Genomic DNA, 20,636 nt, shown 5'->3' with positions numbered 1-20,636 from the left:
GAATATAATTTTTATTTAATAATCATTTCACTTAACAATCCAAAATAAAACGTATTAATCACCTTCAAAATATTTTCATAGTGTCCTCTTCAAAACTGTTTTGCACTATAATTTACACCATACATTTTAAGTGCATTGTCAAAACTGTTTTTTGAGACATCACAACATAGTGACAAACTAACCTAGTTATTGTGTAAGTAAATTGGTGAATGCCATTAAATAAAGATTTTCAGATTGCAGCATTGGAGAAGTTTACTAGGGAAATTCAATACTGTAGTACACAGAAAAAGAATATGCTTATTTTTATGCATACTATACTATTTATTTTTGTGTCAATATTACATGTAAACAGAAAATTCACATTTGCATGTTCATTTTTACACAGTTCTTACATGTAATATTTATACAGCATACTGAACAGACATTTGACACAAAATTACACCCAGACAGAAAAGCTCCATAAAAAAGCTCATTGTTGATTGTTACTTTTTTCAGACATGTACTTAAACACATGCGATTACTAAAATTTGGGAGAAACTTGAACTTGCTGTTTTAAGAAAAGAAAAAAAAAATAGCATACTGACCCAAAGCAATTAGGGAAAACTGTAATTAAAATGGTCAAAGAGGAAAAACCAAATGGCCAGTAAATAGAGATACATTATCAGTATTATCAAACACCCATGTATTTGCCAAGAGATGCACGAAGACCTGATCGCCTTTCTCCAGCATCAAAGTGATTGAATTAGACAATGTTTCATACCGGATACCTGCATCAGTTAGAGGATGGTTGTATAAAATTATCAGCGGCTCTCCATTTTTAAAAAGTCTTAGACCCATGGGTTTGGATGTCTTGTTATGTCCAGAAAGACTGAAGAAATAGACTCCTTTAACAGGTGCGGTGAAAATGCCTGTATAGTATAGCCAGAAATTAACTGTCATATATCACATGTTTGCAAACATGCTGTGATAACTGCACAGAGTAATTTAAATATGCAAGATGATACAATGTAAATACCACATACCAGTGCCCGTGTTGTAACGTGACCCAGCATTCAAAAATACTTTTTGGTAAACCAGTAGGACATCTGTGTTGAAGGGCCCAACATCTCCTCTGTTTCCGAGTGTAGCAGCAAATGCTATGTTATATTCTTCTGTGTGATAAATCGGAAATGACATTGATTCAACATAATACTGTAACTAATGCTGTCTTCACGTACTATCGGAATGATCATAAATACAAGTTTCCTAGTCACAAATTGGACATGAACGGCCTCCATAGTCCTATTTACAACTGAGAAACTATAAAAGAAATAATCTTAATTATCCAAGCTTCTTAGTTGGGCGAGCCATAAATTTTAAATATGGCAGAGGAGAAAAATTTAGCAGTAGACCATACTAGTGTACTTTTTTTCTCTCTCACAGCATCTACATTGCTTTCTCCTGCCATTACAGTCATGTATATTTACATATATACTTAACCATTTAATGCATATTGTATGTATTGAACACTGCAAAAATAGCATTTTTTTGACTGAAATTTAAGAATTGTCAGCCAGAATAAATAGCACTGTGAATGTTTACCAATGAATGGGACGCTTCATTTTTATTAAAAACCTGTCAGATATTGACTAAATATCTTCTAATACCTTTTGGGTGAAATAAAACATTTTTATTTCAAGAAACAGGAAAGAGTGCACAGGCTGTCGACCATGAGTTTTGTTCTTTTCCACAATAAAGAACTTGAACACAGCAAACTCATATTACAAATCAGAAGTGGCTATTAGGAAGTTTCCGATCGCACACAAAGGCAGCTTTACAATTTTTTAACTGTGCATAAAAGTTTTGAATTCTTACTGTTCGGTATAACTTTAAAAGGCTGCTTCCCACATTGACAGAACACTTTTTTTACATAGCACTACGCTACTTTTGTAAGGATTTTCTTGCTTAACTTTGCATCTTGCGACCTTGTGTTTTTTTCCCTGCTCCACATCCCATGTCTCACATTTTTTTCAAAACAGAAATGCATTGTGTTTTTTCATTGATGCTGCACAGTAGTCCAGTTGGTGGTGGCAATATACTGTAAATTGGCTTGTCAACTGTCATTAAACTTTTTCTTCTGTGTTCTATTGTACAGACATGAATTTACTTTTCCTCCAGCATGAGGTTTACTCATTAAACTTTTTGGTGTGATAGGGCTTTTACATTTGCTATAATTAAATTAATATTTAAAATTTGTTGGGTCTTCAACCTTTTTACAGTAGATGGATGGAGAGATAGAGCAAGGAATCCCCATATTGTAAAAGATTGAGATTTGCATTCTAGGTCTGGTCTCTAAGACCATCTTTACATTAGTAGGCCTAAACCTAAACCTATCCATAATTTATCACTAAAATCAGGAGGAAATGATAGTTGAATAACAAGGTAAGGAAAGCACATAACTCTGGTCATAAGGTTTAAACCAATTTCATGCATATTTATACACCAATTCTGACTGGTTGCTTGGAATGTTGTTCCAGGATCAACAAGGATGTTGATCCTGGAACAGTTTACACTTGAGTGTAATTTTCATGCACATGAAAACATACCAGAATAAAATATTAGTCTTGCAAGTGTTACGACCCTTGGCTCAAGGGAAGCAACAAAACAAGGGACACACGAAAAACCCAAATTATAAGCTCAAAGTAATATTTATTTACTTACAAAATGAGACAACACTATATTATAGAATGAAAAAAATTAAAGAAAATAACAGTATTTCTGTATTCATCAGTAAGGTCAGTGTGTAAAGCAAGATGCAGGTGTGAAGTGTAATGTAGTGTTGAAGTGCAAATGAAAAGAGTAACAAAATACAACACAACCAAAGAGTCCAAAACCAAAGAGTTCAAAACCAAAGACTGACTCTCCCCAGTCAATTGGTGATCTTTTAAACAGCATCCAAGGCACGAACACAGGTGTTTCCAGTAGACTGGCAATTTAGGTAATTAATGGTCTCAGGTGCCAACCGCAATTCACAGAATCAACAGCAGGTGTCGTCACACCCCTCCCCATAAGACAGGGACTCCCACAAAGATCCCTGTAACAAAACAAAATTCAGTCATAGGGTACACTCAAGTTCAGAACCACAGACAGCTCCCAAAAACACAGAGGAATAGCGTCAAATCCAGTAGATTAAACTGCATCTGGGGCGCGTGACAGCGCATCAGCTACCACATTTTCCGATCCTCTGACATGTCGAATATCTAGACAGAAGGACTGCAAGAATAAGGACCACCGAACCAACCTCCGATTCGGAGAAGGAGATAAATGATGGAGAGTAAACTCCAAGTTGTGCAATGACTCAGAATTATTCAAACGACCCCGGAAAACACAATCATCGGGCGAAATGGTCTCCTCACCCACCAAACTCACATTACCCCCACCGATGGAAACGGCCGAAAGTGCTGGATGCAAAGATGTCGAATTTTCTTTTTCATAATAGGGTTTTAATAGATTTACATGGCACCATTTAACTGACTTTTTCCGCGACAGCATTGAGACTTCATAATTTTCATCAGTCACTTTCCGTTTTACAACAAATGGGCCATCAAATTTAGATGGTCTAAGATGGTTTAGATCCTACCTGTCCGATCGCTACCATTTTGTTTACTTAAATGGGGTGTCATCTCATTTATCATCAGTAAAATATGGAGTGCCACAAGGATCCGTCCTAGGTCCCCTTCTATTTTCAATATACATGTTGCCCCTTGGTAATATTATTAGAAAATACGGAATTAGCTTCCACTGTTATGCTGATGATACTCAGCTATATATCTCAACGAGACCAGATGAAACTTCCCAATTATCTAAGCTAACAGAGTGTGTTAAAAATTTAAAAGATTGGATGACAAATAATTTTCTCCAATTAAATTCGGATAAGACAGAGATATTAATTATTGGACCAAAAAACACCACACAGAATCTTGTAGATTACAATCTGCAACTAGACGGATGTACTGTTACTTCCTCTACAGTCAGAAATCTGGGTGTTATATTAGACAGCAATTTGTCTTTTGAAAATCATATTTCCAATGTTACAAAAACTGCATTCTTCCATCTTAGAAACATTGCCAAGCTACGAAACATGTTATCTGTTTCTGATGCAGAAAAGCTAGTTCATGCATTCATGACCTCTAGACTGGACTATTGTAATGCACTTCTAGGTGGTTGTCCTGCTTCGTCAATAAACAAGCTACAGGTAGTCCAAAATGCAGCAGCTAGAGTCCAGGTCAAGAAAATATGATCATATTACCCCAATTTTACAGTCTCTGCACTGGCTACCTATTAAGTTCTGTATCAGTTACAAATTATCATTACTTACCTATAAGGCCCTAAATGGTTTAGCTCCTGTGTACCTAACTAGCCTTCTACCACGCTACAATCCATCACGCACCCTAAGGTCACAAAATGCTGGACTTTTGGTAGTTCCTAGGATAGCAAAGTCCACTAAAGGAGGTAGAGCTTTTTCACATTTGGCTCCCAAACTCTGGAATAGCCTTCCTGATAATGTTCGGGGTTCAGACACACTCTCTCTGTTTAAATCTAGATTAAAAACGCATCTCTTTCGCCAAGCATTCGAATAATGTATCTCTTAAATTGTGAGTGTAGTTGCATCTGCATTTTTATTCTTTAGCTTGGGTTAAACTAATTTTACTTTGTTGGATCAGCAGCTATGCTAATGATGTCTCTATTTTGTTTCTATGTTTTGCCACGGGATTTACATCCCGTGGTAACTAGGATTTACACAAGCTCCAGTCTGGATCCAGAACACCTGAGAAGAGATGATGCTGACCCTCAGAGGACCCCAGATGATCCTAACCTTGAATCAACAAACAGAACTAACAATTATTGCTACATGTGTGACTGCATCATATAATTACTATTAATTAATAATATTGATAGTTCATCATCTAGCTGACTACGTCTTGTATTATTATTATTATTATTTTTTTCTAAAATCCTGTCAAACGTGCACAAACTACTAGCTACTACTAAATATTGTAGAAACATAATTTTCTGTAAAGTTGCTTTGTAACGATTTGTATTGTAAAAAGCGCTATACAAATAAACTTGAATTGAATTGAATCAAATTTGGCTTCAAAAGGAGAAGATACCATCGGTCGTAAGACAAGAACTTGATCACCTGGTACAAACACTCGACGTTCAACCGTACGATCATACAATCGTTTCATGTTTTTTTGATGTTTTTCAAGACTTAATTTCGCTAGTTCTCTAGCCTGGATGTCATGAGTCTGTTTTTAAACCCCAAAACATATGACACCAAGTTTTTAGGAGGCTCTACAGCTTTACCAACCTGCTGAAATACAGACAACAGTCCACGAACATTATGGCCAAAGACCAAGTCGTTAGGGCTGAAACCCATACTTTCCTGCACTACTTCACGTGCAGCTAGCATCATCCATGGTAAACCCTCTTCCCAATCTCTATCCAGCTGCACACAGTATGCACGGAGAAGTGATTTTAACGACTGATGGAATCTCTCCAATCCACCCTGACTTTGTGCATGAAACGCAGTAGATTGATTATGCTTAATGTGCAGCGGTTTTAAAACTTGCTGGAAGAGATGCGAACTTAGATTTGAACCTTGATCACTCTGGATGATTTTCGGAATTCAGAAAATAGATATAAACTGGGTTAGAGCTTTCACAATAGAACGAGACGTAATTGTACGTAATGGATATGCTGCAGGAAAACGAGTGTTCAAACACATCACAGTAAACAAATAACTACTACCAGATTTCGTACGAGGAAGTGGCCCTAAACAATCAACAACAAGATGCTCAAACGGTTCACCCGTAGCCGGAATTGGTTTCAACGGAGCAGGTTTCAACACCTGGTTCGGCTTACTGGTTAACTGGCAGGTTTTACATCTCTTAATATAAGCAGAGACATTTCGTTTTAACCGCGGCCAAAAAAAATATCGCAACAGGCGATCATAAGTCTTACGCACCCCCTGGTGACCTAATTGATCATGCGCAATTTCAATCATCACTTGTCGAAACTTAGTAAGAACAACTACTTGAAAAACAGGATCCCCAACGAAATCTTTGGGAGGACTCCATTTTCTCAACAACACTCCATTGTGAATGAAATATCCACGGGCAACATGACACTCCTCTACTGGAAGAACAGCACTCTGAAAAAGTTCAGCCAAAGAGGAGTCAGTTCGCTGTTCCTTTCCTAAATCCTCTACAGAGACAGGAAAAGACAAAGCAGACAAGTCAGGCATAAACAACTTATTACAACCTTTATCAGATTGAATCTCATTTTGATCACACATTTCATCCTCATTGGCACATTTCATAGCACGAGTCACGACACCTGATGAATCCTGGCACAAAACACTCTGCTCAGTTTTAATTTTATTATCAGTGGTCACTATGGGAAACACTGAAGTATCAGCCCACACACGTTCACCTACCAGTCCATTACCCAAAATAATATGGACCCCCTCAACTGGCAAAGCTGGTCGTACTCCCACTACAACCTCACCTTGAATCAAATCGGACTGAAGCTTTACTTTATGAAGAGGCACAGACAGAATATTCAGTCCTATTCCACGAATTAAAACACTCTCACCAGTATGAGACTGTGAAGAAAAAGGCAAAACTGATTCCAAAATAAATGAATCCATTGCGCCAGTATCCCGCAAGATTTTAACGGGGATTTCCTCTTTCTCTCCAACCAGAGATACATGCCCTTCTGTAATAAAAGGTGAGTAAGAAGAGAAAGCAACATCAAGTTTTTGACTTTCAATGATTTCACTCCCTACCAACAGGACTGGTGCTGCAAGAGCAGAAGGCTTAGCTTGTGAACTTTGTGCATTACTTTTGGATTTATTTTTAAGGACTGGACAATCTACTTTCCAATGTCCTTTCTCATGACAGTAATTGCAAATCTTACTTGGATCAAATTTTCCTGTGAAAACACGGTTATAAGTAGATGGAGACTTTTCATACAGAACATCACGAGCATGCCAATCAACAAAAGTGGTTTTGTGCGTCAATACAAAATCATCGGCCAACATAGCCGCTTCCTCTGGCGTCCTAACATTATGCTCACTGATATACATAGCAATACGACTTGGAACTGAATTTTTAAATTGTTCCTTTTTTCTGCAATCGAAAGTGCTGTCTGTATGCTTCGGGAACACATTCATATGCCTTTAAAATGAGAGATTTAACTATATCATAATATTTACACTCCTCAACTGACACTGAAGTAAATGCTACCTGTGCTTTCCCAGTTAAAACACACTGCAGCAGTGCAACACGATTATTAGGTTGAGCTTGAGCAATTCCAAATCCAATTTTGCCTTTTCTAATTCCATTTTACCCTGTTCAGAACGCAGTTTTAACTTCTCGTGATCCATCTGTAAGAGTAGCAGCTCTTTCTGTTGTTCAAAAGACAAATTACTTTTTAAATCAGATGCAATTGGTACATATTCCTTCATCTCAGTGTCTAATAAACCTTTTTCAATCAACTCAGTTTTCAAAGCTATTTTAACGTTTTCTTTGAGCTTTTTATCTTTACTCAAAATTTCATAACATTCGGCAATACTTAATGATTGCTCTTTAGTACACCTGTCCAAAAATTCATGCGAAGGTGAACTAACAAACTCATCAATATCAGCCATGCTAAAAATCACCAGAATAATTTAATTAGCACAGTGCAATCAAATAACGAGAGTTTTCCCTCTACCTTTCAGTACCTCTACCTAACTCAACCCTAGTCTTCATGCGATTACCGGTGGGGGGTATTTATGCACTATAGCCCGCTGGGTGAAAAACGCAACTGGTCAAACCAGCGACGCCTTCAACACCACGGATGTGCTCCCGAGATAATTACTACTTCCCACTTTCACCACAACACTACACAAAAATAACAAATCCGACACGTCTCAAAAGAAACATGCCGCTATACCTATCAGAGAAAACTCACGTTAAAAAAAAAACAATATTGCACATGTACTTACCAACTGGTGATTTCACACCGTGAAAAAATTCACTTTGGTACAAATCAATTTCGTATGTCCAAAAATAATCAATACAATCAAATAACCAAAGCAAGGACGAGCCCCCAATTTGTTACGACCCTTGGCTCAAGGGAAGCAACAAAACAAGGGACACACGAAAAACCCAAATTATAAGCTCAAAGTAATATTTATTTACTTACAAAATGAGACAACACTATATTATAGAATGAAAAAAATTAAAGAAAATAACAGTATTTCTGTATTCATCAGTAAGGTCAGTGTGTAAAGCAAGATGCAGGTGTGAAGTGTTATGTAGTGTTGAAGTGCAAATGAAAAGAGTAACAAAATACAACACAACCAAAGAGTCCAAAACCAAAGAGTTCAAAACCAAAGACTGACTCTCCCCAGTCAATTGGTGATCTTTTAAACAGCATCCAAGGCACGAACACAGGTGTTTCCAGTAGACTGGCAATTTAGGTAATTAATGGTCTCAGGTGCCAACCGCAATTCACAGAATCAACAGCAGGTGTCGTCACACAAGCAAAAAGACATGTTAGATATGAATTTGAGATTCATGAGTTTAGTAAGATTATCATAGTAAGATTATGTCAGATTATAGGAAAGTCAAGGCCTTATTGTTGGAGATTTGGACACGTAATCCAAAGGTTGCGAGTTCAAGACTCGCGCCGGCAGGAATTGTGGGGGGAGTGAATGTATGCACAGCTGAAAGCTTCTTCCCATTGTTTAAATTTTTACATAGGTTCTCAATGTAGAACATATGTGACCCTGGACCACAAAATCAGTCTTAAGTCACTAGGATATATTATTAGCAAAAGCCCAAAAAAAACATTCAATGGGTCAAAATTATCAATTTTTTTCTTTTATGCCAAAAATCATTAGACTTTTGAGTAAAGATCATGTTCCATGAAGATGGACAACTTAAAATGCGATTCCTCTTCAGGAACTCGAGCTGCGTCGAGGACGATTGGGGAGCGCCCCCCAGCGTGACGTCTCTGAATCATGTGTGTAATCAGTCCAATGGATGGGCGAGACGTCATAGGCGGGTGATGTCAGAGACCAGGAAGCATAAAAGTACGAGAGGCACAGCCGGCATCAGCCTTCTGTCTTCAGCAAGCGCTCTCTCTATATGTGTGTGTACTGTTCAAAGAACTTTTACATTTGTGAGTCTTATTTAGTGTTGTTTGTCATCCCCCAAAAGTATGCCAAAAGCACCCTCCAAGACCAAACACAAAATGGGCGAAGGCAAGCAGCGTTTCAGACTGTGTGTTTCTCCCTGTCCTCACTACATCTCAGGTGGGGACACACACAGTTTGTGCATTGTTTGCCTAGGTGCGGAGCATGCAGAGTCGGCTCTCGAGGGAGAATCATTGCGAGCGGCTTGCCCTGCATGTTCTCCATTTCCGGAGGGCTCTCTTTACCGAGAGAGCCTTCTCTAGCGTTCCCCTCGATCTCGCTCGTGGGGTTCCCAGTTGGATTCGGCAGAGGGAATGGAGACGAGGGAGTACCTATCTTCTTCCTCACCTGCCAGATTCAGCGCCCGCTCTCAGGGATTGGAAGCGCGCTCCGGCGCTACTTCTCGCCGGAAAACGGGCTCGGCGTTTCATCTATCTTCCTCCGAGGAGGTTGATGTGGTGAACGTCGCTGAGGATTCGCCCACTCAATCGCCCCAGTATGAGGAGCTTTTGGAGGTGGTTACTCGTGCTGTGGCCAAGTTGAACATTGAATGGCCCGCCGAGGAAAAGGCTGAACCGCAGAAAAGCAAACTTGATGAGCGTTTTCTGCAAACTGAGCCGCCACCTCCGCATCGAAGCCTGCCTTTTTTTCCCGATTTGCACGCCGAGGTGTGTAAATCGTGGGAAAAACCCTTCTCGGCCCGCGTCTTCATCCCCATCTCTGATCACTACGGCAACGTAGCGGGGATGAAAGAGCGCGGTTGTAAGGCGATGCCCCTGGTTGAACAGACGCTCACGAGCTATCTGTCTCCCGGCGCGGCATTGTCATTAAAGGCTCCGGAGCTGCCCTCCAAGCTGCTGCGCACAACATCAGCGCTGGTGGGCAAGGGGTAATAGGCAGCGGGTCAGGCTGGTGCGTGATTGCACACCATGGCGGTGTTACAAGTTTACAAAGCCGATCTGCTGAAAAATTTAGATGAGCAAGAGCACGTGAGATCTGAGGATATCACAGAGCTCAGGAGGACTGCTGATTTGTCTCTCCGTGCTACCAAAGAGACCGCTCGTGCTATTCGGCGGTCTATGACAGCAATGGTAGCAGCAGAGAGACATTTGTGGCTCACCCTGTCCGACATGAGAGAAAAGCAGGCGGCGGCGTTCCAGCGGTTCCTCCCACGTCGCTCTCTAAATCCGGAGGGCGGGGGCAGCCTCCACCGAGTACCAGCTCCTCATATAGAGAGGCACAAAAACTCTAGGTCGGGGTCTTCTAAGTCTAAGCCGGATCTGCGGACCTTACTTAAGGCTAAGAGATCTTCAGCCAATAAGCCCTGATGCCACTGGCCCGGGGCTTATGAGGGCAGTCCCCTCTTGGGTGCAGCGGGTTACACCGCATTACACGAATAGTCAAGTCGTCACCTTTATTTATATAGTGCTTTAAGCAAAATACATTGCGTCCAAGCAACTGAACAACATTCATTAGCAAATTTATTTGCAATCAAGTCAACGATATCGCTGTAGATGAAGTGACCCCAACTAAGCAAGCCAAAGGCGACAGCGGCAAGGAACCAAAACTCCATCGGTGACAGAATGGAGAAAAAAACCTTGGGAGAAACCAGGCTCAGTTGGGAGGCCAGTTCTCCTCTGACCAGACGAAACCAGCAGTTTAATTCCAGGATGCAGCAAAGTCAGATTGTGCAGCAGAATCATCTGTTTCCTGTGGTCTTGTCCTGATGGTAATCTGAGACAAGGTCTTTACAGGGGATCTGTATCTGGGGCTCTAGATGTCCTGGTCTCCGCTGTCTTTCAGGGATGTAGAGGTCCTTTCTAGGTGCTGATCCACCATTTTGTCTGGATACGTACTGGATCCGGGTGACTGCAGTGATCCTCTGATCTGGATACAGACTTGATCTGGTGGCTATGGTGACCTCTGAATAAAAGAGAAACAGACTAATATTATGCCATTCTTCTAATGATGTAGCAAGTACATCGGGTGGTATGGGAAGTGTTCCCGGTTTCGGTTTACCTAATTAATGCAGCCTAAAAATCTTTTAACGGATTTGGAAATTAAAAGCATATTAGTATGTTATGGGTAAGCCAGGTTAAAGAGATTGGTCTTTAATCTAGATTTAAACTGCAAGAGTATGTCTGCCTCCCAAACAATGTTAGGTAGGTTATTCCGGAGTTTAGGCGCCAAATAGGAAAAGTACAGGATCTGCCGCCCGCAGTTGATTTTGATATTCTAGGTATTATCAAATTGCCTGAGTTTTAAAAACGCAGCGGACGTAGAGGATTATAATGTAAAAGGAGCTCATTCAAATACTGAGGTGCTAAACCATTCAGGGCTTTATAAGTAATAAGCAATATTTTAAAATCTATACGATGTTTGATAGGGAGCCAGTGCAGTGTTGACAGGACCTGGCTAATATGGTCATACTTCCTGGTTCTAGTAAGAACTCTTGCTGCTGCATTTTGGACTAGCTGTAGTTTGTTTACTAAGCGTGCAGAACAACCACCCAATAAAGCATTACAATAATCTAACCTTGAGGTCATAAATGCATGATTAACATTCCTGCATTTGACATTGAGAGCATAGGCCGTAATTTAGATATATTTTTGAGATGGAAAAATGCAGTTTTACAAATGCTAGAAACGTGGCTTTCTAAGGAAAGATTGCGATCAAATAGCACACCTAGGTTCCTAACTGATGACGAAGAATTGATAGTGCAGCCATCAAGTCTTAGACAGTGTTCTAGGTTATTACATGCAGAGTTTTTAGGTCCTATAATTAACACCTCTGTTTTTTCTGAATTTAGCAGTAAGAAATTACTCGTCATCCAGTTTTTTATACCGACTATGTATTCCATAAGTTTTTCAAATTGGTATGTTTCACCGGGCCGCGAAGAAATATAGAGCTGAGTATCATCAGCATAACAATGAAAGCTAACACCATGTTTCCTGATGATATCTCCCAAGGGTAACATATAAAGAGTGAAGAGTAGCGGCCCTAGTACTGAGCCTTGAGGTACTCCATACTGCACTTGTGATCGATATGATACATTTTCATTCACTGCTACGAACTGATGGCGGTCATATAAGTACGATTTAAACCATGCTAATGCACTTCCATTGATGCCAAAAAAGTGTTCAAGTCTATGCAAAAGAATGGTGTGGTCAATTGTGTCAAAGGCAGCACTAAGATCCAATAAAACTAATAGAGAGATACAACCACGATCAGATGATAAGAGCAGGTCATTTGTAACTCTAAGGAGAGCAGTCTCAGTACTATGATACGGTCTAAATCCTGACTGGAAATCCTCACATATACCATTTTTCTCTAAAAAGGAATATAATTGTGAGGATGCCACCTTTTCTAGTATCTTGGACAGAAAAGGGAGATTCGAGATTGGTCTATAATTAATTTGTTCTTTGGGGTCAAGTTGTGGTTTTTTGATGAGAGGCTTAATAACAGCCAGTTTTAAGGTTTTGGGGACATATCCTAATGACAATGAGGAATTAATAATAGTCAGAAGAGGATCTATGACATCTGGAAGCACCTCTTTTAGGAGCTTAGATGGTATAGGGTCTAACATACATGTTGTTAAGTTTATACAATTCTTCCTCACCTATAGTAGAGAATGAGTGGAACTGTTCCTCAGGGGGTCTATAGTGCACTGTCTGATGCGATACTGTAGCTGACGGCTGAATGGTTATAATTTTTTCTCTAATAGTATCGATTTTAGAAGTAAAGTAGTTCATAAAGTCATTACTGCTGTGATGTTGGGAAATGTCAACACTTGTTGAGGCTTTATTTTTCATTAATTTAGCCACTGTGTTGAATAAATCCCTGGGGATTTGTTTGTTTTCTTCTAAAAGAGAAGAAAAGTAATCGGATCTAGCAGTTTTTAATGCTTTTCTGTAGGATAGGTTACTTTCCCGCCAAGCAATACGAAATACCTCTAGTTTTGTTTTATTTGTTGTTTGTTTGTCACGGTGTCCGTCTCGCCTCAGTGCCCTCAGGAGATCGTTCTGCCAACCCTGCCGAAGATACAGGGCGCCGCAGTCTCCCGCGAGCACCACGGAGGTCTCTAGAACAGTTAGGTTGATTGTCCCCTGCCGGTCTGCCGTTACAGGGCACCGAGCTAGCTGTTCTGATTACACCAGAGGTCAGTCTCGAGAGACTGACTCCCTTAGTAGATCATTTAGCAGCGTGGAAACTACTGCCAAATGTGTTTCAATAGGTCCTGCACACTGTAGAAAGTTTCAGTTTGGTTCTCCTCCGCCTCGATTCAACGGGGTTTCACCCACGCTGGTGGGTCCCGAGCCGGCTCTGGTTATGGAACAAGAAGTGCACGCTCTCCTGAGGAAGGAGGCCATCGAGGTGGTCCATCTCACGACAGAGAGTCCGGGTCCTACAGCCGGTACTTCATTGTTCCAAAGAAGGATGGGGGGTTGCATCCCATTTTAGATCTGCGTCTAGTAAACCGCTCAGTCAAGCAACTGAAGTTCAGGATGCTGAAACAGGTCAAACAGGTCGTGTCTCAGATCAGGTCCGAGGACTGGTTTATCACGATAGATCTAAAAGATGCATATTTCCATATCTCCATCCTTCCCCTACACAGGAAGTTTCTGAGGTTTGCTTTCGGGGCGAAGCGTACCAATATCGAGTACTTCCTTCTGGCCTTGCACTCTTACCTCGCACTTTCACGAAGTGTGTGGATGCAGCCCTGGCTCCGCTACGACTCCAGGGCATCCGCATACTGAACTATATCAACGATTAGTTGATTTTAGCTCAATCAGAGCAGATAGCGGTCCGGCATCGAGATGTCGTTCTCGCCCACATGAGAGAGCTGGGGTTAAGACTGAACAGCAAGAAAAGTGTGCTTTCTCCAGTACAGAGAACCACTTATCTGGGCGTGGTCGATTCGACCACGATGAAGGCACGCATATCACCTGGTCGGATCGAGTCGATCCTCGCCGCAGTCGCGATAGTGAGAGAAGGCCAGTCACTCACTGTCAAGCAGTTTCAAAAACAGCTGGGTCTGATGGCAGCTGCGTCCAATGTGATACCTATTGGCCTGCTGTACATGAGACCCCTACAGTGGCGGCTCAAGAACAAGTCCACATACGTCCACAAAACTGCCCTTTGGAGAAGGGCGGACCAGTTGTTTGTCTGTTATGGTCCCCCTAAGAGAGGTCTCCCTGCTTCTAAACAGACCCTCCGCCGGTGGATAGTAGATGCTATTTCTCTTGCATATGAGTCCTCTGACCTCCCCTCTCCCCTGGGGGTCAAGGCTCACTCCATTAGAAGTGTCGGGGCCTCCAAGGCCTTCCTAGCAGGTGTCTCTATGCGTTACATCTGCGAGGCTGCGGGGTGGTCCACGCCTTTGACCTTTGTAAGATTTTACGGTCTAGATTTACGAACTGCTCCAGGCCCCTCTGTTCTCTCGTCCTAGCTGTGCAGTTTCCCACAATGGCAGAGATTTGTAAGTCTGGCGGCGTGGGTATTCTCGTTCCCCAATCGTCCTCGACACAGCTCGAGTTCCTGAAGAGGAACGTTTAAGGTTACGTATATAACCCTGGTTCCTCGAAGGAACGGGACGCTGCGTAGCAGTGCCACACTTCCGGCACCTCTGGCCGGCGCTTGCTTCCTCCTCTGAGGTTGATGCCGGCTGTGCCTCTCGTGCTTTTATGCTTCCTGGTCTCTGACGTCACCCGCCTATGACGTCTCGCCTATCCATTGGACTGGTTACACACATGATTCAGAGACATCACGCTGGGGGCGTCCCCCAATCGTCCTCGACGCAGCGTCTCGTTCCTTCGAGGAACCAGGGTTACATACGTAACCTTAGACGTTTTCTCAGTATTTTTTATTTGTATTATTATTATTTGCACCCTCAGAATCCAGATTTTCAAATAGTTGTCTCTCAGCCAAATATTGGCCTGTCCTAACAAACCATATATTAATTGAAAGCTTATTTATTCAGCTTTCAGGTGATGTAAAAATCTCAATTTTGCCCCATTTTACAAAATGTAATATTGGTCTGGGTGTCCCAAGAACTTGTCTGTGAAGAATACCCCACAGATACTTTATTATAACATGTTGAAAATGTCATTTTTGGAACATGTCTACCAACACACATTTATGTCCAAGCACCATGTAAAAGTGAATTTTTCATTATAGGTTCCTTTCCAATCCAAAGGATTACATTCAATTTCGTTGTACTTGTACAAGGACAATGAAGTCCTTCATTCATTCATTTAAATCTAGATCTGTAGATGTACCATTATTCACTGATAATCTTGCCTTGTTTTTGAAAGAAGTCTTTACCAAGGCTGCATTTATTTGATCTAAAATACAGTAAAAAAAAACAATATTGAGACATATTATTACATTTTAAAATGTTTTCTGTTTTAATATATTATAAAATGTATTTTATTCCTCTGACTTACAAAGCAAAGCTACATTTTCAGCAATCGTTACATCAGTCTTACTAAAAAGAATTAATTTATTAATAAAGTATTTTTAAAAAACATGTTTTAGCTCCTTTCAGTGCTAAATAAGGTTGTGCATCCTTGAACATTTAGTAGTATTTTTTTTGTTTATTAGATTTTTTTCAAAAAAATTTTAAGCTTTTCTCAAAAACCTGAGCTGTTATCTTTAAAAGTCACTCTTGATTGTGCTCAAAAGCCTTGCTCAGACTCTTGAACAGATCTCTGCCTCTATCAATCATTCCGTACATTTGACTTTTTGCAAGCAAATTCAAATCACTGTTATATTTCATAAAGTTGTTTTAGAGTTTTAGAAGGTTCACTTGTGATCAATCCAATAAATATCCAGCCATTCATTTATTGACTCTTGATGTGGCCATAAGGTCAGATTTTCATTCTCCCTGTTGTCTCTCTGAAATATTTTCTGTTTGTCCCGTCTCTCATATTGGGATAGTGCACAGCTCAGAAGCCATAGAGCATGTCAATCAAATGGCCATTAAATCTGTACATGAGACATGTGCATCATCCTCTGGTGATCCATACTGTCAACGCTGATCACATCTCATGTAAAGTCAGCCTTAATGTCTCTTAAAGACTCATGCATTCCTGGTCATGAAGTCATTTTACGCTGTATAGCACTATTGTGTTGAAAATGAAAATTAATTGATTTATTTTGTGAGTAATGTGTTGTCCCTTTGTTAAGCCATCTAACTGAATTGTAAAACAGTGGCTTTAAGAGAACAGTAAATGTGTCACAAAAAGTATTCATTGGACATACAGTAGACACAGCTTATAAAAAAGATGATCCAGTTCAACCATACTAATAGGCAAAAATGACTTTAGATAAACTAACAATTATGCTTCATTGTTTTTTTTTTGTTTTGTTTTTTTTATTGCTGAAGAGTGTTGAACCTTTTTCTTCTGTGTTCTATTGTACATGTCACCCAGTGACCAACGTTAAATAATTGACTCAGGTCCCAGCCACAGAAACCCAACAGACAGTCAAAGGTTGAAATACAAAATACACTTAATTAATGGGCCAGCAAGCACTAAATATAAAATACTTATATGTAGGGGAAGTTCACTAAAAGTCTCCGAAAGAGAGATTAAGAATCTGTGATGCTGAGGCTTCATGCACTCATTATTTTTGAGGGGGCACTAGTGGGGGGTGGGGGTGGGTCGTCATGTGTCACAGCAGCCACAACAGCATATTGAGAAATTATTATTAAGCATTATTTATTTATTTATTTATTTATATGCTGTAAAGATTCCTGTAACACACAACAAATTACATTAAAGTTTTTATAAAGTGTGATATGAAACATTATTATAGATTCCTTAAAAGAACACATACATAAGTGTTTAATTCTAACATTTGGTAATATTAATGAATTTTTTTAATCAAAATTGCAATTCCTCGATTAAGAAAAGAAATTAATTGTGGAAAAACATTCAATTCGGACTAATAGATAAAAGATTAGAGTGGCCAATAGGAACTATGCTAAAAAGCTAGAACACCAGTTTTCTGCCAGTGAACTTGCATGATTGTGGAAAGGACTGAAAGACATCACCAACTATAAAGACACCATCCCCCAACACTGAGGTCAATCAACAACTTGCTTCTCACAGATCTTTAACAGATCACTGGAGCTGTGCAAAGTTGCTGCCTGGTTCAAATGCTCCACCATCATCCCCGTCCCAAAGAAAAAGGACTTAATGACTACTGACCTGTGGCTCTAATGTCTGGCTCTAATGTCTAAGACATTTGAGAGGTTGGTGTCAGCTTATCTGTAGGACATTACTGGAACCTTACTTGACCTCCTGCAGTTTGCTTACCGAGCAAACAGGTCTGTGGATGATGCAGTCAACATGGAAAAACACTTCATCATGCAACATTTGGACAAAACAAGTACTTATGTAAGGACCCTGTTTGTGGACTTTAGCTCCGCATTCAACACCATCATTCCAACACTCCTCCAGACCAAACTAACCCAGCTCTCTGTTCCTAGATCTATCGGTCAGTGGCTTTCTGACAGAAAGGCAACAGCTTGTGAGAATTGGTAAATTCACATCCAACAGCCACGCCACCAGCACTGGCACCCCTCAGGTTTGCATCCTCTCCCCACTGTTTTTCTCCCTCTACACCAACAACTGCACCTCTAAAAACACCTCTGCTGCTGAAACAGTTCTACTCTGCCATCATTAAGTCTGTCCTGTGCACTTCAACAACTGTCTGAGCTACAAAATCAGACATCAGAAGACTTCAGAGAATGGTTCGGACTGCTTAAAGGATTATTGTTGCTTCCCTGCCTACCCTCCAAGAATTGTATACATCCAGAGTGAGGAAATGGGCTCAGAAAATCACTCTGGTACCCTCACATCCAAACCATCTCCTTTTTAAACTTTTGCCATCTGGTCTGTGTTACAGAGCACATAATATCAGGAAAGCCAGGCACAGAAACAGTGGTTGTGGTTTATTTATTTACAGTATGCATTTGTATTTTATTGGTTCCGTATGCCAAGGAACCAATCGTCCAGCCACAAGGGCTCGGGGTTGGGTGGTGTAGTCACCTCCAGCCTGATACTCATGGCTGCCTGGGCAAGCATGGCCGACAACTCCAAGTCAGATTCTGCAGCAGTGACAACACCCGAGGGGGCAATCCTCATCCTCAGAGGCCAATAACCCATCCCCCGATGCAGCAATCGACATCTGATCCTATTGCGTTCCCTCGATTTGCTAAATCGTGCGCAAGATTAAGCAAATCGAGGGAACGAATTAGTAAATTATGCGCACAATTTATAAATCGAGTGAACTAAGTAGACAATCAAGGGAACACAATAGTAATCGTGTGCACGTTTTAGTACAGTGAAGGAACAAATTAGTAAATCGTGCACATGATTTAGACTACAATTTAGTTTCCTGCATCTCATGTGTGGGGCTCCGTACACCTGAATGGCATAATTGGAGAGTTAACAATTTGTGAAGCAGACTGTTACTTCTCAAAAGTGTCAGCACCAGTCATTTCTGGCACTCCAAAAAGAGATGAAGCATTCCATATTTTACCATCATCCAGGACGTAGGAATCCTCACCTCTCTTCTGCACTTTTGGTCACTTTTCTTTACTTTCCAAGGTTTCTTAATCCGAAACAGGTTGGAGTCTAGAGGACTTTTCATTTCTCCTGGCTTCACTGTACTGTTTGACGTTGTATTGTTTCCTTTTCATACATTGTCATAGCATGTTTTTGTCTGTGTCTTTTATAGGATAGTCCATGATTAGTAGTTTTGTTCACATGTATCGACCATGGAGCAACTCTGAGGGTGTAACGCCCATGGTAGCATGAGGGGTACTACTGGAGTCCGTTGGCTGAAATGAGTTTGTGGACGACGTCAGGAACTGTTCGACAGCAGCTGTGTCAAACTCTGGCTGAGAAAGCAAACTGGCCATTTACTTAAATAATCAACAAGCATTATGGCATATCTGCAATTTGCTGGTGAAGTCTCTAATGGTCCTACATTATCGATATAATCTTCCTCCCATGAAGCTCATGGCAACTCGCGATGCATGATATGTAACAGTCGATCTGTCATTCTGTTTGTATATGGAACAGTCCCATATCAGAGATTCAGCCTGGTTATCTATTTTTGGCCACCAGTACAGCTGCCTAAGTCACTGCTTGGTATGAACCATGCCTTGGTGCGATTCATGCACATGGTTTTTTCTGTAGCTACTCAGGTACCAAAATATGATGTGAACCTCTGACCAAACATCACTCGACTATGGCAAACTCATGCAAATCGGAAAGTAATGTTGTTTTTTCATTCTTCATCAGATAAGGAGCACAAAGAAAAAGCAATGGTTCTCTCTATTCCCTGGTCATCAAGCCAGCACAGACACCATGATCTGAAGCATCATAGGAAAGTATTGTGCCATGATTGGGGTTGAACTGTTCACTATAGCCTTTTTGACCTGATCAAAGCTTTCTTGTGCTGCAACAGTCAACACAGTCAATTCACAGTTTTTGCAAAGTAAATCTCTCATAGGTTCGACCGGAGTAGCACAGGCAGATAGAAGCTTGCTGTTACAGACGGTGATGTCCAAAAACGGCTGTAGTGTAGCTGCAACTGTATGGCACAGTGCATTTGTAATTGCAGAGATGTGTTTGTCATCAGGGTGCAGGCCAGCAGCAGAGAGTCTCAATCCAAGAAAGCTTAGTGTAGTTAAATTAAACTTGCATTTGTCCGGATTTAGTTTCAGGCCAGCTTCACTGATCTTATGCAGAACAGCATTGATGTTTGCATTGTGAATGGTTTCAGATACACCATGGACAATTATATTGTCCAAATAGCACTGTGCAACTTCAAAGTTTTTTAAGATCATTGTCATCATAAGCTGAAAAGAAGATGATAAAGGTGAAGGTGATGAATACAGGCCATAGGGAACTCTACAGAACAGGTTTAGGCCCTTGTGAGTGAGTCATCTGCTCTTCTCATGTAGCTTTACTGGTAATATGCATTCTTTAGATCAAGCGAAAAGAACATTGCTGATCCATGTATTGAATACAGTATATCTTCAATCAATGGTAAGAGATGGCTATCTGGTACTATAGCCTTATTGGGCTCCTGAAGGTCAACACACAAATTGTGTGTCATTCTTTCATTTTGACCCGACAGTTTCTTCTTTTCCATGATTCCATTCAATTTTTAATTAATAACTTACTTAAGTGCTAAAAGAGTAGGTACTCTACAGCCAAATCTCGTTAAATATGCGATCCATTCATCATCCATCATTTTGAGGTTGTTATGTGATTTATGTCGTTACCAGAGGTGGGTAGAGTACCCAAAAACTGTACTCAAGTAAAAGTACTTCTAGAAATATTTACTCAAGTAAAAGTAAAAGTACTAGTCTTGAATAGTGTGGGGAAGT

The 20,636-nt window shown here is 40.6% G+C and overlaps 1 protein-coding gene across 2 annotated transcripts in view; it reads right to left on the bottom strand.

Moving 5' to 3' along the window:
* Positions 1-343: 343 nt before the first annotated feature.
* LOC132096234 (complement C1q tumor necrosis factor-related protein 6-like) overlaps positions 344-20,636 on the bottom strand; it is a 59,100-nt gene continuing 38,807 nt past the window's right edge. For both annotated transcript variants that reach the window (XM_059501479.1, XM_059501481.1), the window contains exons 2-3: positions 1,023-1,151; positions 344-908 (exon numbers count right to left, since the gene is read on the bottom strand). In XM_059501479.1, coding sequence (XP_059357462.1) covers positions 619-908; positions 1,023-1,151 — 419 coding nt within the window. In that variant the 3' untranslated portion in view covers positions 344-618. The remainder of the gene's footprint in view (positions 909-1,022; positions 1,152-20,636) is intronic.

This window comes from Carassius carassius, chromosome 20, assembly GCF_963082965.1.
Source record: "Carassius carassius chromosome 20, fCarCar2.1, whole genome shotgun sequence".
NCBI classification, from domain to species: domain Eukaryota; kingdom Metazoa; phylum Chordata; class Actinopteri; order Cypriniformes; family Cyprinidae; genus Carassius; species Carassius carassius.
Note: the sequence above shows the minus strand (reverse complement) of the source record. Positions and strands in the feature narration are given on the sequence as shown.